At 29.0% G+C, this 19,343-nt stretch overlaps 2 protein-coding genes across 2 annotated transcripts; both read left to right on the top strand.

Moving 5' to 3' along the window:
* The first annotated feature begins 5,891 nt into the window (after nucleotides 1–5,891).
* Nucleotides 5,892–7,852, top strand: LOC113548296 (proteasome subunit beta type-2-like). The gene is made up of 4 exons (XM_026949099.2): nucleotides 5,892–6,104; nucleotides 6,188–6,381; nucleotides 6,563–6,728; nucleotides 7,592–7,852. The coding sequence occupies exons 1-4, from the start codon at nucleotides 6,014–6,016 to the stop codon at nucleotides 7,771–7,773; spliced, it is 633 nt and encodes a 210-aa protein (XP_026804900.1). The 5' UTR covers nucleotides 5,892–6,013; the 3' UTR covers nucleotides 7,774–7,852.
* Nucleotides 7,853–14,864: 7,012 nt separating this feature from the next.
* On the top strand, nucleotides 14,865–17,880 carry LOC113557503 (transcription factor AP-1). The gene is made up of 2 exons (XM_026963071.1): nucleotides 14,865–15,967; nucleotides 16,592–17,880. The coding sequence occupies exon 1, from the start codon at nucleotides 15,146–15,148 to the stop codon at nucleotides 15,962–15,964; it is 819 nt and encodes a 272-aa protein (XP_026818872.1). The 5' UTR covers nucleotides 14,865–15,145; the 3' UTR covers nucleotides 15,965–15,967; nucleotides 16,592–17,880.
* The last annotated feature ends 1,463 nt before the right edge of the window (nucleotides 17,881–19,343 follow it).

Below are 19,343 nucleotides of genomic sequence, written 5' to 3'. Positions count from 1 at the left end.
ACAAACAGATACAATGTCGCTGTTGACGAACCGACAACGTACGTAAAGTTGTGGTACTCAGGTGAAACCTTCGCATATGGTGACTGCAGCGATGCAGGATCAGGAGTACGAAAAAGAGGAGGCACTACGGAGTTTGGCGACAAATCACCAACGTACGTTCTCCGGCACCCCGTCGTGTGACGAGTTCACGGGTGTCGCACGCTCGGGTATAGACGCGTTGACCCCCTCTGCGTGGCGAACAGCCGAACGACACCCGCCTTTTACAATCGCGTGGTCCAGCGGCGACAACGACACGGTGGCCAGCGGTACCGGAGTGGATAGCGATGCTGCTTCGATGACACCAATACAGCAGTTATGGCAATCGTTACCGATTTACGACAACTCGACAATTAATCGTTACGTTACAATGCGACCGACTGCTTGATGAAGACGAAACGTCGCATTGCGCGTAAAAAGGTAACGACAAGCGGTAGAGAAATTGACGTGCGGCGATGGAACAACCGGCGAAAATACCGGAAAACAATGATAAAAATATTAAAAACGTACGCAATCGAGGACGTATTAAAATTCAATTCAGTATAATAGAAGGTGTCTCACCAAGATATATTGTAAAAGTAAAAAAAATAAAAATAAATCAATAATATGGGATTACGGAAACACGACTAATCGTAAGCAGGTTTTTGTGTGTAATTTGATGATTGTGAGTGCCGTTGACCACCGCAACGCTGACCTGTAAAAAATGAACTCTGCCGTCGTAACATGCCACTATCACTGTAATATTTGGTACTTTAGTCGGGCGGCATCAAAACCGCGCTTTCACAGCTATAACCACCATGCTGCCAAAGTCTTTGGGTGGCCGAATAAAGTGCGTAGTTAACTTATAACGACATAATAAACTTACTTATTGCAGTGGAGTCATTTGTACCGCGCAGGGTATACAACTGCTTATTTGAAATCCAATGTTGTAGTAATAAGTGTAGACCCACTTTATAAATTGATAATAATTTGCACTTAAAGAAGCCTACTTTATACGCCATGCGTAGTTTCACGACTACGCTTCCATCAAAACATACGTATATTTATAATTTTAGGTGTAAAACGGCAAAAAACGTCAGAGGCAGTGGCCATCTGTACCATACTTATATAAAATAAAAATTTTTATTATTTCGTATTTTTTTGAGCAATAACTATTAGTGCAACCATTTTTGGAATGTGTGTAAAGTTGCAGAATCGAAAAATAAATTCTTCATCACGAAAACTTGCGTACGAGTTTTTTTCAAAAAAGTGGTTTTAGCTTATTTAGGTGTTTGATATATTGATTTGTGATAAATTTCTGTTATAGATAGATAGTGTAAGAGCCCCTTATTCACGGTATATTGTTTCCAAAGGCTTCACGGGTACGTTTCCATCTTAAATAAATATATATTTATAATTTTAGGTGAAAAACGACAGGGGCCGTGGCCAGCCGTACTATACTTACATAAAATAGTATTCTTGATTATATCATGTTTTTTTGTGCGATAACTATTAGGGCAACCTGTCTTGAAATGTGTGTAATCTTTCAAAATCGAAAATTATAAAAGTATGATGTAACGGTCGCACACTCTATTGTAATATGGAGTTTTTGATATGAACTTGCTCTGGATATACATTTATACATTTCGTTTAGTGGTGCTCTCGTGGGTAATGAGTGTTATACGTCGTATACCAGCCTATTTTTATATATTATTATGACGTTCGCCCGACTATGTCACTACTTCAAGGCACCTATTTCGCTTCAGTATTTTTATCATAGTTGTCCGGTTTCTTCGCTGGTTCCACCGCATTCCATTTTCCCTACTGTTTGTCGTTATCTATGTACGCGCAATGCAGTCTTGCATGTACTATAGCTTTGTATATGAACCATCATAAGGTATACCGTGACCATCATAATCAGTCGGTCGAAGCGTTCCGTAACGGATTATTTGTCGAATTCTCGTAATTCAGTAAAAATTGCCATAACTGGTATTGGTGTCGTTGCTGCAAGCATTGTCGTCCACTCCGGTGCTGCTCAGCGCCGGGACACACGATTATAAATTGAGTGTGTCGCAGGGTGGGGAGGTGTATGGCGACCATAATCCAGCGTGCGACACCCGTGATCTCGTTACAGGACGGGGTGCCGGAGAACGCGCGTTGGTGATTTATCGCCAAACTCCGTAGTGCCTCCTTTTTCACGTACTCCCGATGCCGCATCGCTGCAGTCGTACTACGCGACGGCTTCACGTTTAAGAACCACAATATTACGTACGTCGTTCGTTTGTCAACTACTGTCTCAGCGACAGCCACATATTGCGTCTTTGTAAAAAAAAAAAAAAATACCATAATTTACACTTCGGATGATGCTTGCCGGTATATATATTATACCTGTATAGATGTCTTCAGCTTTGTATGCGTGTGTCTATGGTCTCGTATTCATTAGACTATCATCCGGAGCCGTTGTGATAATTTTTGTATTAGCGATTACCATTTGATTGAGATTATTGTTGGCCGCCGTCCCTTTTAGTACACGAACCATCGCCAATAAATGTGTGTAAGTGACTTGTAATCATAATCCGTTCCTGCTGTTTCTCATATATAGTGTGGTGTCTCCTAAACTAATCATTTCAAAGTAATCGTGCGACAAAGTTCATTGTAAATTCATCACGATGTTAACTTTACTATTTATCAAGGCTAAGTTTACCACCACCGACCTTGTTCATATTTTGTGACACACAATAAAAAAGAATAATACCTATTAGTTTTTTTAAATATAGAGGAACAAGGTTCGTATATTTTGTGCAACCCGACTGATGTCCGGTTTTTAAACTCTTCTTTCATATTATAATATTGTTTTCCATAGTTCGGCATTCTAATATTTACATATTTTTGACATATTAATTTAAAGAGGTTGTATTTGTGGCTAGTGATCCAAAATCCACGTTAGTACTTAGTAGAACGAAAATTAGGGAAAGAAAATTTTAAATATTTAAAATACTTTTTCTAGCGCTTTCAATAATAAGTAATTTTGATTTATTATGGAGTTTTTGTTCTTTTAAAATTATAACTTGAAATGACTTTTCTAGTTACTGTATAATATTGATGAAACAGCATTAGAGATGTTTATTAATTTCCCCCTACTTACAGATTTTTTAAAATAAATACGTCACTAATTCACTCTCATTTACAGTGTTGGCTGGTTCAATTATTAAGCTAAGCTTTTCTAAACGAAATTCTATAATATCTCCTTCTGGGAGATCCAAGTTAGAACAATTACTACTTTCTACAGTAATATTATTTGTGAACAATAACTGCTTCAGATAGTATTCTTAAACTGAACTGAGTTAAGATTGTTGTTAGAGCCACTTCTAGCTCGTATACAACCAAAAAAAAGCTCCAAGTGGCCCTGCGACATTTTGTTGGTATGAACAAATTTCAGTGGACTTTGTGACTTATTAAGTAACTGGTACGATACACACGAGGTATTTTTCATAGTTATTATTATTACTTATTATAAAGCCAATAGCTAGGTAATATAGGTATTTCATGGATTTTTAATTTTTTAAATAGTTAATTGTCTATAATCGTAGTTTATTAAGTGTTAAAATGTATAAATGTTTGACATTTGTAGGTATTTACAAAATCTATAAATTACTAACCAATGAAATTTTATAGTATTTCCTTTAAATTGCCTACTAGTACAACCAAATGCAGCACATGAAATAACCATATTATTATCAATAAAAATATAATATTATAAATATTTAGTGACCTACACAAGGTGAAAATTAAATAAATTAAAAGTAAAAATATAAAAAAAAATTACAGCCACAGTCACATAGGTCTAAATAAAAACGAAAATAGGTATAAAGGTATACTGTGTATAAACGTATGATGTATTACGTATGCCTTGTTATTTTTTTTTGCCGTACGGTAGTGGGGGCAACATCTTAACCAACTGACCGTTTTTTGGTGTCTAGTACGCACCACGATTTAAGATACTATCTTAAATCCCCGCAACATTCCTTGTCTACTGACGTCACCCGAAGTATAAAATTTACGGCGACGTATTAAAAATACATGTGAACGCATGTATTTTTATTTTTTATGCTATTATTTTTTATTTTACTTAACTAATTTACTGCTTATTATTAAATATCGATGAATTATTATTGAATAATGTATTTTATTACTTAATGATACACTATATGTGTAATTCATTACCTGAAGGAGGATCCGCAGGGTTCGGACTCTCCCCCTCCCCCGAAATTTTTAAAAGTAGAAATATTTTAATGGTGAGTATAGTTTATTGACTAAACATTTTCAGCAATTAAAATTTAAAAAAATGTTGGCCATCAATAAAAAAGACATGTATAAAAAGACAGATTTATTTCTGTATTAAAAAAATTTACTAAAATATATTATTATTTATTTTTAAATTTAATACAATTAATAAAATTTAAAAAAGATTATACCTAAAAATTATTTTGGAAATTAAATTATGTGAAGAAAATACCAAAATACGTCTTTTTAATTTTTAATAAAATTTTGTTTTGTTTTAATTAAATTTTAAATCTCCCTAATAGTATTAGTAGATTATTATACTAAATAAACTATATCGCCTGATAATTTTTTACTAATAAATAGACTAATTTATACATAAAAAAAAACCTACGAAAACATTCAAGACAAATTATATAAAGTTATAGTGGTGACTTAACTCAACGGACACTAGATGAATATTTGACAGCTATTGCTCACACAATAAAACTATTTTAATTATTTCTTTTTAACTTTTTTAAATTGTATTACCTGCATTACATTTGTAATGAATTTTTTTTAACATTGAAAACGTTATTCAATATACAAAAATAAATCCATGTCTTTTTAATGTTTTTGATTATTACGCTTTTGATCAAGGTTTTCAAAAACATTATTTTTCTATATTGTTTTCAAATATTCAATTTTAATTTTTTTTTCTAACAAAAGTCTTATTACAAACTAGTCCAAACATTATTTAAAAATATTCATAATCTGATTTTTTAAGAACGAATTTATTTTTTAGTGTTAAAACAAGAGCGACTTGAAACATACAAAAACATGTATAATTTTTTTTATGATTATAATGTTTAAATGTTGTTAAAGAAGATGTTCTATAATTTTTTTTATGTTTATATATTGTTAAAGCGATTGCTACAAATTTTTGTTCTATGTTTAACTACTTAACTTTATAAGAGAAAGTAAAAGAATTATGTTACAATAACGAGAATGTAAGTATTTTATTATTTAATATTTAGGTTACCTATTAACTTCTTTAGGTTATCATATATACTAAGACGTTTTTAAAAACCTTATTTGAGTTCTAAATAAAACGTATGGTAGGTTAAATGCTCGAAAACATTAAAAAAAACTTACTGTTCTATGTCACCCGAAACTCAATGTGATCAACTTGGATCATCCACTTTTTATATTTTTTTTAACCAAGTTATGGTTAAATTTCTTTTTTTTTTATGCAAATATATTCATTTATACTAGATTTTTTTCAAATTAAAAAAAATTATATTGAAGCTGTAGGAACCTGGGAAAGTGTTCATTTTACCCGTGTTACATGACAATAACGAAACAGTTTATACTTCAGGTGACGTCACAGTGTGGCTTCTCCCACTCCCAAAATTTCGATAATGTGAAATAAGGCAACCTGTATAATCTATAAGCCTTGGGTACACTCCAGTATTGTTATCTATCTCGACGGTATCAGGATTATTTATTATTCTTATCTCAGATTCTTAACCACATAAATGAAGTTAGCCACGTCTTCGTTTGTTTTGAACGTTTCTGAAACGAAAAAACCGCTCAATCATTTTATCTTTATACAACAGCAATAGTACATAATATCATACGTTTTAGACCTAAACCTTCTAGTAATAAAGTATATTAAATTCAAATACTGTGTTGTAAAGCAGATTAAAGTTATTAATTATTACCCGACTGCTACAAAATGGAAACCGTTATTGGGATAAAGTTCAATGATTTTGTACTCATCGCCACAGACATGACTGCTGCGCACAGTATTATGGTCATGAAAGACGGTAAGACATTTATAAAACTAGTGTTTTACCTGCCTGACAGTGCCTATACCTTTGTACTAAGATGAAACTATTTTTTTATGTAGATGAAGACAAAACGTACAACATCACCAACCATGTAGTGATGGGTGTTACTGGTGAAGCGGGTGACGTACCCAGATTTGCAGAATACATCACTCAAAATGTCAAACTTTACCGCATGCGTAATGGATACGATTTGTCCATTCCTGCTATTGCGACTTTCACTCGTAAAACTGTTGCCGAACACCTTAGAAGCCAAGTAATTGTTTGATTGAGTTACTATAATTAAATTTTTATTTGTTTAGTTATTATTGAGGAAAATTACAAGCTTTCAAATTTAATTATACCTCATATTCTACAAGTTCTTAACTTAATAATTATTTGCATATTATTACTTTAATAATTCATTGTATTAAAAATATATTTTTTTTTGTGCACAGAGTCCTTATCAAGTTAACTTCATGCTCGGAGGATATAATCCAACTGAGAAAAAATCACATTTATACTTCATTGATTATTTGGGAGCTCAAGTTGAGGTTCCTTACGGTGCTCATGGATATGGTGGTATGATGACAATTACAGTTATGGACCGTTATTACAAACCAGGTAATTCTAATAAATTTAAAACAATCTTTATTTTTGGACTAATTTTAAGTAACTATTAAACATTTAATTTAGTTTTTAAATTATATTTTTATAATTGGATTGTAAATATTAACCTTTACTATAAAACAGATGACAGATTATTTAAATATGGCAAATATAGTTTTATTAATTTTAAAACTGATCTGGTGTCACAGTAAGGAATACATTAAGAAAATGCTACAACACTGTTGAGTATGATATTATAAATATTCGAAAAGACGTGTGTTATATGTACAATATTTTTTTCTTTGAGTTAAACAATAAACAATTTTTAAATAATACATTTAGATGAGTCCATTATGTTTATCTTGGTGTCTAGAGAGGAAAAACAGCCCACTTTAAACTTCTGATGTGTAAACTAAGAATCCTGTCAAATAGACAAAAGATTGAGACCTTTTGCTTTTTAATCTTTTAGGAGGTTTACCTGGCATTAATCCAGTTATATATTTTAGTAAAATTATATTAATTAGCTAATTGGAAATTTCTTTTCTGTAATTCATATCACACATATAATATATGTCATGTATGAGTATTACTGTTTCTTATTCTGATTATATTTTATTAATAAGTTGAGTTCATATTATGTGTCTGAAAAACAAAATATTATAATTAATTTTTGACGAGTCAAATCTATAAATCAATATTTAAACAGTATAAATTATTAAAGATTTTTAAATAAAAAAACATAATATTATGTAATAGTATCTACTTTGTAATAGGTATATCAGTATGCTTAACAGTTGGTATTTACTAATATAAGCAGTACTTATAGTACAATGAATGATTTCTTAAATTGAAATAATAACTATTGATTTTATTTTTAGATGCAAATTATCAAGAAGCATATGATCTCCTAAAAAAATGCATATTAGAAGTACAAAAACGTTGTATTATCAACATGCCCAAGTTTAAAGTTAAAATGTCTTATGCTGGAGGTCTACAGGAATTGCCGACAATTACCAAGGATAATATTGAACAAAATATCATTGTTAATGTAAAAGAGTAAAGTTTATATTTCTAATGTATATTTATTTTTACACTTTTTTTTTTTGAAAAAACATCATTATAAATTTAATTAATGGAAATATAAACAATATGAAATGCTACTAATGTTCAGTTGATTCTTTTATAAATATTTAGTTAAAGCTATTATTAAATAAACTGTTCACATCTTCACAATGATATCATTATAAAAAAAACAAGTGAAATAAATAATTTTTAATATCAGATAATTTGAATTTGAATATATTTTATAGAAAATCTAACTTGTTAACTTTTTAAGATATGATATCCTTGCAGCATCCACTGTCAAGAAACAACTATTAGTCTGAACATTTTTGATATCTAGACACTAGATATAGAATGTAAATGGATGTGGTGTTTGCCATGTCTTTATGCTGCAGGGAATACATTTCCCTTTTACTTTTTTACCTTTTATTAATTTTTTTTTTTTCATGTAAGTTCCTAAGATTTTTATTGTTTTACGTTTTTATCACATAGGTACCAAAAAAAAAAAAAATAAAAAAAAATATTTTCAACAATTCTATTTATAAATATTTATATATATTTAAATAGATTCAACCAATTTAATCTGATTATATCCCAATCAGAAAATGTGTCAATAAATATTACTAAATATTTTTAATTCTTATAGATACTTCAATATTATTCCAAAATACTCATATTTTATTTTATACCACTTCAGTAATAACTAATAATATCGTATAAAGTATAATATTTTTTATCGAGTGTAAACAATAAAAATTAGTAAAAGTGGTTATTAGAGGATGTTTAATATTATACTCGTAATAAATAACATTAATTTTTAAATTCTTATTCCATAAAAACAATTAACTTTGTGTAATTTGATTTTCTTGTATAGTAAACAACAAAACAATTTTTTTTCACAATTTTGTTTTTTTCTTTTATTTGGTTTACTTAAAATCATTAATAAAAAAAATATATTTACTCTATAATCAGCTAAAAAATGTCAATATTCGTTTTTTATACAAAAAGAATGTTTAAAAACTATGCTTATTTGTTGTTATGCTAAATAAGGCTATTGCTTCTTTTTATGTGTATAATGTTAGCACATAGTTTTTTAAAGTTTTATTTGGTGAAAAAAAATTAGTACCCAATTTCTGTGCATATATCATGATTCATGTTACTATTGTTCACAATGTAATATTTTATTGTTGTTAATTCAAAAAAAAAAAAAAAATGTAAATCATTTTTTGTGTACTGTATGTAGGTATTTAGTGATTGTGTCGATATAATATTACATAGGACAAAAAACATAATAATATTATTTAAAATGCATAGTGCATAGATATATTATAGGTAACTAGCTTATATAGTTATGTATGCATTATATGAACGGTTGTCAAATTTTTAGGCATCTTGCAATAAGGAACCATTTAGGAATCAACCTATCCTAAATGAGTTAAACATAACCCTATATATCTTTATTTTTATAGAAAACAAAATTATTTTAGTGAGTTGCCTATCACATTTATTTCACATTTTAGGACTTATCATAATTATAATTGATTTTCGAAAAAATTTAAAATGAGTTTTTGATGTTTTATATTGATAGCCTGATTCAAATAGATATACCGTTAAAAAGGGTAAGATAAAGGAAGGTATGTCCAGGAACAATAGACTGTATATCTGCAGTCTGTATCTGTATAAGCAAACGATAGTAGAGTTAACGCTCTGCTCTATACATATTTATCAACGTATGCCATACGCCAATGAGTATATCATCTGATTTATTACAACTTACAAGTAAGTAATCATACACTCATACATAATATGGGAACCTATAATTATAATAAATAAGTTCTGAAGTTTCTTTAAAATAATTGAACCATTTTTCCTGTTTTCAACCGACGGCGCCGCGGGACAGCTTTTGCATTACTCCCGCGTAAAAAAAAATTAACCTTTATAATATTATATATTTGACATGGAAAACAAAAAAAGGCCAAGAATCAGGGGAAATATTATATTTTTTCAAATAATGTGTAAGTAGAAAATTCAAAAAGTATTTATAAAATCATTTCAATTTTTTATGTAACGAAAAGAAACAGGGGGGTTTATATTCTCCCTTCACTCGTTTGTATGTTACTGTATACTATACTCATAGCCGATACTACAATAATATGATTATATATATACTAAATGTTAAAATGTACTTTAAACAAATTAAAAAAATAAAAATATTTTAACATTATTAGGCATATAAATTACAATAATAAAAATATAATATACCTATTAAATTATATGTTTATATGTCACAAACTAACAACTAATAACCACCATTTATATTTTTTACCCAATAGCCCATTATTGTAGCCCACGATATAATTTGAAAATTGAATGCCTTTTAAATTATTATACTAAAATTATTTTATTTTATATATTTCAAATCGTATCTACATTTTAATTGTAAATACAAAACGTCATACCTAGTATATTATAGTAGGTATGTATTATAAACAAGGCTGTACAAGTTAACTTATTATTTTAACTTGTTAAGTTCAGTTAATACAGAAAAATGTTAGTTAAGTTTAAAGTTAAAAGTTCCTTTTTTTAACTTTATTTAACTCGTATATTATTATTTTAATCTGAAAAAATACAAATTATATTATATGTACCAATTAATAATTATATGAGTAAAAAAAATGAATTATTTTCTAATATTTTATATTTTTATCTATATTTTTTGCATTTTCTAGTCTCTTAAAGTTTTCGAAATTTTGTATATTTAAATTGGTTGAAAGCTGCATAGCCTGCATACCAACTTTATAATAATGGTTAGTTTTTTGTGTCTCTTTAAGATATGTGGAAAAATATCTAAATGCATCTTATTACTGTTAACATCATTCTCATATCAATTTCGTTAACATTGTTGTCACCTATCGACTGTTAAAGGTTAATAAAACAGTATATTTATTGACAAGCTGCAGACGTCGGCAAAATGAGATTATTTTCAAAACATTAAGACCTTAAACCAGTATATTTGTCGGCGAACTAGAATATTGGGCAATTGAGATTCGGCATGGGTATTAACTTGTTCCAGAAGTCCCGTATTACCCTTTTTTAGTTTATCTCCGTGATAAAACAATATATTTAAGTGTTATACCTATTAGTTACTACAAAAATTAGTAAGAAAATCCCAATTGAATTATAGTATACATTTTAAAAATAAAATTATGACTTAAGTTTTTTAAATTTTCACGAAAGTAATTATTTTTTGTCATATGTTTTAAAACAGTTTAAATAAAAAAAAATGTTAATTGAATGAAAGGTAAGGCAAGATTTAATTAATCTAGATTGGAATGCAGTTTTATTTTTAAAGTAGATTCGTCAGTAAAAATTAATTTATCTCCAAATATTATATTCTGATTTAACCTATGTAATGCCTAATCACAAAATTGTAAATGCCTTTTTTTATCAACTGCATGAAACTGTTGAACAAATTTCTTTTTCTATATTGTTTTATTTTCTTTTTTTGTAACATCCCGTAAACGAACGATTTGCTTATATACTCCAACAGTCCAACCTCTAAACAGTATGCACAAATAACGTACGGATAATTTTGAAGATACAATTATACACTTCTAACTTCTAAGAATGTTAAAGGTGTGGTCGACATTTGTTGCGCTCTTATATGATCTACCTGGCCTATTTCTCTCATTAATATATACATAAGAGTTAAAATTAAGTTTTTAATAAAATTAGAAAATCAATAAAATAACTCAATGATTAAGAATACGATGATGTCAAAAATCATACGCTACCTAATTTTAACATGATCGGTCGATTTTCATTAAATTTAAATGTGTATATTATATATATTTTAAACTTTCAATAAATTTAAAGCTAATATATTATGTCATTCAATTAAAATCTTCAATCTTCTTATTTATTGCTGTAAAAAACACATTTATATATAATTTTTACCACGAAGATACTAAAGGGTAGGTAAAACAAGACTTCTGGGACACAATCTATTATAGTTGTATAAATATTTACAAATACATATTGGTAATTGTTTCGTTTTCTGCATTATTATTTTTTACAGTTGTCAAAAAATAATCAATGTGAATTATTCTTAATTATTTTTAATGCATGTTTGATATTTTCCATAGGTTCCTATAAATAGAGAACATAAATCTAACCCTAAAAGTAGGTTACTATGGTCATTGTATATAGTAATATAGACTACATATTGTCCCGCATAACCATAAATACTTATTAGCTATAATATAGCTATATAGCTATTATATTAACTAGTTTTTACCTAAGTATTAACCATTTTACAATAACTGATTTGGGATCGACAAAAAAGGTATATGTATTTATGTATGCATACGCGTTATTATCACTCATTCGATCCTTTTCAACTATATCAGCCCCTATACTTCATATAGTTATTAATAAAGGTCAATTGTTAAAAAATATTAAATATTTTTTTAATAGATGATAAAAAATTTACAATCCAACTCTTTAATACATATACATACTTATATAGATAAATGGGATACTAATTGTCAGCAATCACTCATAAACTCCATAGGTTACTGCTCTATTTACGTCTATCTTACATAATACAAATATCTACCTATTCTATGTTTTTATAAAACTACCACCATTAGGTATGCTACATATAATAAATATTCAAAAATTATTCGTTCAAATTTTGAAGTCAATAAATCATAAAATCGTCTATTAGAGAATAGTCAATACACAGTAGAACAAAGTTAGTTAAAGGTCAAACTTGAAAAATGTTTATTATTTCATTATTTGTATCACCACAAGACACTCTTTATAAATGGTATAAAAATCCAACAAATGTATAAGAATATGGGTAGGTAATTTAAAATTACTAAAAATTGAATTGAATTTATTATTGAAGTGAAACTAATTATGGTACAAACGATTATAGGTCAATAGTTCAAATAATATAGTATATTTCTTAAAAATTGAGAAATCAAAAAAAAAAAAAATCACAACATTTTTACGTAAAACCAGTTTTTGGAAATTTTTTTTTTTATTTTGATTCAAAAATTATCACCGTGAATCATCCTTAACGTTTTCACAAATTATAAGCAATTTCTACAAATGGTATAATTTTTAAAATAATTTTGATATCTTTAGACATTGTCATTCAATCGCTTACAATTTATTCCATACATATCGATAAAAAAAGTAAAAAAGATTGAAAATGTAATATACTTATACAATAAGTTTTTCATAAATTTGTATTAGCTATTTAAGAATATTCAAAATACATAAACTATTTTTTTATCTATTACGTTTATTAGTTTATTACTTATTTTTACAGTGATAATTTCATACATTTAAATTTATTTTATCTTATTTAAATCATGAATATAAAGTGAACAGGTCATTGCACTGTCTGCACTGTTCTACGTTAAGTCGGTACTCGGTAGTTATTGACTCAAAAGTTGATATCAATAACAACGTATTATATAAATTATAAATATTATAAATACAAAATACACACTAATTTATTATCGAAAGAAAATTCTAACACGTAGAAATGTATAGTTTGAAACATTCCGATTACAAAGAAGTTATGACCTGATTTATTTTTGCTTTTCCGCCAAAGCTGTTTTCCATCAACAAATCATTTTTTGCTAATTTTTCACTAAAATTTCTCCCATTTCTATAATTTTATTATATTACATTTTTATATTAAAGCCAAAAATAACTAATCGGTACCCAAGTTAAATCGTCGAAATATAATATAAATGATTGATAAAATAATTATCGGAAAACAAAATTTTATAGTTTTATCAAAAGTGGTACCTATAAATTATAGTAAATATCGATAACATTTATTTTGGCACTGCAGTAGAGCATTAAATACATATCTAAACTATGGATAATCTTTACTAGTATACAGTGGATTGAGAAAAAAATCAAAAATTATGCATGGGAAAAAATAATTTTATGTACTTATTTATTGATGATTAGGCCTAGGATTTCAATGCCCTAGAACGAGTAGAACGACTAAAACTATCAAAAATATTCTAAAAATAACCAGTTGCCCTAAATTGTACGTATTTTTTTGTTAGGTAATAGGTATGCAGCAACCGAAAAAAAAACGATGGTTTAACATTTGTTTTTCGGAATTGTTAACACTTCTTTATCGTAACTAAGCTAACAACAGGCAATACAAAAATCAATTACTTAACTAAGGCACGCTACCTAATATTAAATAATTTTAATGTTTCCGTCGTATTGCTTTATTTTAGATACAATGTCTTAATAAGGTTTCTAATATATAATTCATTATATTTTTTTATTAGTACTTTTATACTTAATTTATGTGATATTATTATAATATAATTTATTATATTAGACAATATTAATATTATTCTTATAAATTATTCGTATTTAAGTGCTAAGTGTCTAAGTTGATATATAGCAACAAATCCGTTTTTAATTTTAATATAATAATTGCATTTTTTTGTTCCAACCTATCTTATAGAACTTTTTAAGCTTAAATTGGATAAATATTTTTTTTGGTTAACATGGTAATGGCACTTAATTACCTAAACCCTTTTTTTAATCATTTATTTTGTTACATAATGTTTAATGTATAAGTATTGAAGTTCAATAAGTACGTAAATATGATTAAAGCGAAGAGTTCAAGAGTACGGAAGAATATGGACCATGCATTTGAAATTATTGTGAATAATATTATGATTTTCAGATTTCATCACGATCAAAGTATCCGAAATCCGTTTTGGTTGTCGACGAATTCACTCGACACGAACGCGTTATCGGCTGGCGGGTATCGCGTAACCGCTAAGGCGCTAAACCGCCGACGCTCTATGCCCATTATCCGTCTCGATCCGTGTTGGCGGCGGCGGCGGCGGGATAAGTGCTTCGACGATTCCGCGTCCACTATGTGTCGACACTGTCGACCGTCTAGCCAATGGGAACACCGGGAAATGACGTACTTTACTACTTTCCGAAAATAACGCGATGACTCATTGCCGACCACATCGGGGGGGCCCGAACGGTCTGCCGTCCGACGTTCATTCATTCGCGTACCGTGTGCCATTCCGTCGTGTCGTTCGTGCTCAGTTTGCCGCCGCGATTAATCACTTGATCGTTTGTTTTTTATACGCACCGTGTTATCACACCGCACATATTTATTATAATATTGTTGTTACGTTTTATTATTTTTTTTATATACTTTAATATACACCCTTTGGGTGGATTTTTATATCTAGTTTATAAAAATATTAATAATAATACATCACACGGTTCTCCATAAACCGTGTGCGGAATAGGTGAAAAGGTCTGTAAGCACGGGTGCTTGTGTCATAGTAACAAAAATGGTAAATAACTCGTCCAGCTGCATGATGTTGGACGAAGCCTTCTACGATGATCCTCTCATTCCCAAAGTTGAAACCCACACCAACGAAGTTAACTTCCTGAAGAGACCGATGACATTGGATTTGAACTCTTGCAATAACAAGAACTCAGCTAAGAAACTAAAAGTCCTGTCACCTTTGTTGACGTCTCCAGACCTACGCATGCTCAAGTTCAGCTCACCGGAGTTGGAACGGTTCTACATATCCCAACAAACCGCCCTTGGCCATATCAGCACACCCACACCGTCTCTATTTCCGAAATCTGTAACTGAGGAGCAAGAAATGTATGCACAACCATTTGTCGAAGCGCTCAAATGCCTACACCACAACAATGATTCTAACAGTGCCACTCAAGTAGAAATACCAATGACCAGCAGTGGTAGTAATTCTTCGGAATACCAATCTGAACCTCAGTACTCTGTGTTAATGACTTCAAATGACTTTTCCAATATTATTCCTCACCATGTTATCAAAGAAGAACCTCAAACTGTACCCAGTGTCACATCATCATCACCACCTATGTCACCAATCAACATGGAATCTCAAGAAAAAATCAAACTTGAAAGGAAAAGACAAAGGAATCGAGTGGCTGCATCCAAATGTCGCCGAAGAAAATTAGAGCGTATTGCCAAGCTTGAAGATAAAGTTAAAGTACTGAAAAATGAAAATTCTGAACTTACCACTGTATTGAACAGACTCTTGGAACAGATTTGTCAATTAAAACAAACAGTTGTTGAACATATGCATAATGGATGTGAATTTGCAGTCAACTGCCTGTGACCTGTAAGTTCTTAATTTATCATTAATTATTTTAACTTTTTATTCAGATATTTAAATTATTTGTTTTTAACATTTAAATTATAAACATTTTTTCGAGTTCACTATTTTTGCTTTAAATAAATAAATATTTTAATCACTTTTTAGTTACATTAATACCTCCTTGATATTTTTTAAATCATTTATTGTTTACATATATTGTAGATTGTATAGTTACGTCTGTCATGTGAATCTTTATTAAGTGTCAATAATTATTATAGAAATTGAATACTTTCATTATAAAACTAGTTTATTGACTATGGTTAATGAAGTGGGTATTTCACTGACTTAATATACTAGGTACCTAAAATTATTTTTTACATACCTATTATCATATAAAATTAAAAGTAATTTTGAAGTACTTAGATTAATAAATAATTTAAAAGTAAAAATCAAAATTGCTTAACCTAACTTATATTTTTATTGATTTGTCTAATGCAGAAGAAACATAGATTTAAAATATATTAAATATGTATTTGAAATAAAGTTCTTTCCTATTAATAGTTAAACATTATTGAACATATTTTGTCATTTAGGCACAGGTTATAATAAAAAATTAATAATAACATATATTTTTTTTTTAATTTACAGTTAATAATGAACACTGATGAATTTATCAAAAACATCCTGAATTTGGGTGTTACTTCCTGCCTGTCTGTGAGTTTTTCATATTTTTTCTACAAAATTTTTAATGAACCGATATTATTGCTTCAAAAGTTGCTCAATTTCTTTGTAGCCTATTTTAATATATTTCTTTTTATATGTTTAATATATATAATAGTGTATACTATTGTAGAACATTATGATTTATTCATTGAATTGTAATTAAAAAAAAACAAAATCAAATCAATTACCTATTTATTTATTTATGTATTATAAACGTGCAATTACTAGGTTATCATACTTTTTTATTGTACATGTCTATTATTTTATATTTACTTTGTACCGTGGTGTTATTCACTTTGAATAAAAAGGTTTAACATACTGCTGCAGTAGACTGGCATAGTAACAATAACATTGATACCTTTATCATCTACTGCAACAGTATGTAATATGTATGGACCTTAATATTATTAATTAACTATTAACTTAAAAAAATAAATTAGTAGCAATGAAATAATTTTGCACTTGATGCCTTTTAATTGTACGTAAGCCATAAATTACTGTACATGTTATGCTCAAAATGTTTTTGAGTACTAAAGATATTCCAAGAATGTTTTAATAAAATTATTAAACTGCACAAAATATTTTTATATTATATATATTTTTTAATGTTCTTGACAAAATTCTATGATGAAATTGTTACGAGTAAAAACCAGTGTTGCCTTTTTATATGTATATTTCAAGTTTATCTCCTTCACCAATATAGATTATACTATTTAATGTACCAAATAAATGGTACATGTTTACAATGCAATAACTTAACTGATATTTTAAGCTTTTTACCAGACAATAAATAGGCCAAAGTTAATATTTAGATGTAATTTTTTTTGTAAAGTTGTATTTATAAAATAATATTTTAATATTTTATTGTATATCTTTTAATATTCATTTGTATTGACTGGACTTAACTTTTGTCTTGTGATTGTCAATCCCTCCGCTCTTTTTGCAGACAACTTGAAGTGTATCAGTCATGTTCCTAGGTGCTCTTGAGTGTAACAAAGCAATTTTTTTTATTCTTATGTTTATAAAATATCGAAAAATCAACGATAATATATATTTTTGATTATATAAATTTATATAACGATATCTAATGTTAGCTATTTTAATTTATTATTGTAAGTGTAATTTATGAGAAATTTTATTGTGTGCAAATGATTATTGTGATTTTAAGATTATTTTTATCGTTAAGGCTTTTGTGTGATTTTTTTTTTGACTAAGTGATGTTTTATTTATGAAAAAATTTTATTAAAATTATTTTCTAGAAAAATCAAAATTCAACGTGTTTTTTTTTTCGTTTTCTTTGCCATCTTCACACCCCGTGATCGTCATCATGACTTGGGAATTGTCGTTACATCGTATTTACACAATGGGGTGGCACGAAGGACAATAATATAACTCGTGACAACCGAATTCACCGAAAAGAGTACTAAATAGTAATGGTAGTTATGTAAACGATTTGTTGTCGTTGAACGAAAAAAAAATGGGAAAAATAAAAAACGAGCTCGCGATAAACGGCATGATTATGGCATTATACGGTTTTTGTCGGGTATATAAATGTATTATCTCGTGTTATAACGGCGGCAGCGTCGGCAGCTCTCTACATCGATGACGTCAAGGTGAACCGGTTATAATGTCGTCGTGTTTGCGCGCGGTGCTGGCGTATGTGTTGGTGTACGCTCGTACTTGGAATAGGTGTGCGTTTATATTATTATTATTAGTATATCGGATGCACGTTTTTCGAGTGTGTGCGCTTTGGCGAAAAACGTCGACGACTGCGGCGAGATCTTTTAATTATTACTATGGTAATAATATCGTGTGCGACGCTAAGTCGCGCGGATTTATTCGTCCGTCTCAGTCTCTCTCGGCGCCGCCGCTCCTCTCCACCGTGTTCGACTACTCTTCGTCGCTCACCGCGCCACACGAGTACACGACCATCAAGGTCGATTTCGTTTTGGCAAACCGTCAACGCAAACCGTTCTCTGCGCTCGCGGATCTTATACGCGCTCGTTACTTGCTCTTTGTGTGTGTAAAGTTCGGATTTATAAATGCCCTAAAATCTACCTTTCCAATGTAATAATGCCCTTAGCAAAAAGACCAAAATATATTTTATATACGCGTAATATATATTAGCGATCGGAAAACAACAATTTGACTTTCGAAATTTTTAATACTTCTTTATCTCGACTAAATCAACAATAATACAAAAACTTAAAACTAAACTTATAGGCACTCACATTAAATAAACTATGTATATTATACTGAAAATAAATGTGATGTATCTTAAACTGACCAAGTGATCAATATTACATGGCTGTCATTCGATCGTGTTTCGCGGTAATGGATACTATATACTTACATATAGTATATACAACCAAAAATCGCCACCGAAAGATTAAGACGTTATCACCTATTTAAAATGATTGACATTTGGTACGGTTGAAGAATATAAATACATATAAACTATTATAAAAAAAAGCAAGTATTATGAAAACAATATTTTGATATATAATATATTATATGCATTAAAAATTAGTAAAATACTAAAATCACTTGAAAATGAAAAATAAAAGTTTGACCATTGAAGTATCTGTTGTATAAAACAAATTATATCTTTGGAATTCTTTGTCCTATAAAGCACTAAAAAAAAAAAAAAAAAATGTATTTTGCAATTAAAATCCTG

This window comes from Rhopalosiphum maidis, chromosome 1 (genome assembly GCF_003676215.2).
Source record: "Rhopalosiphum maidis isolate BTI-1 chromosome 1, ASM367621v3, whole genome shotgun sequence".
Classification (NCBI taxonomy): domain Eukaryota; kingdom Metazoa; phylum Arthropoda; class Insecta; order Hemiptera; family Aphididae; genus Rhopalosiphum; species Rhopalosiphum maidis.
The sequence above is the reverse complement of the archived record's forward strand: the minus strand, read 5'-3'. Positions and strand labels throughout refer to the sequence as shown.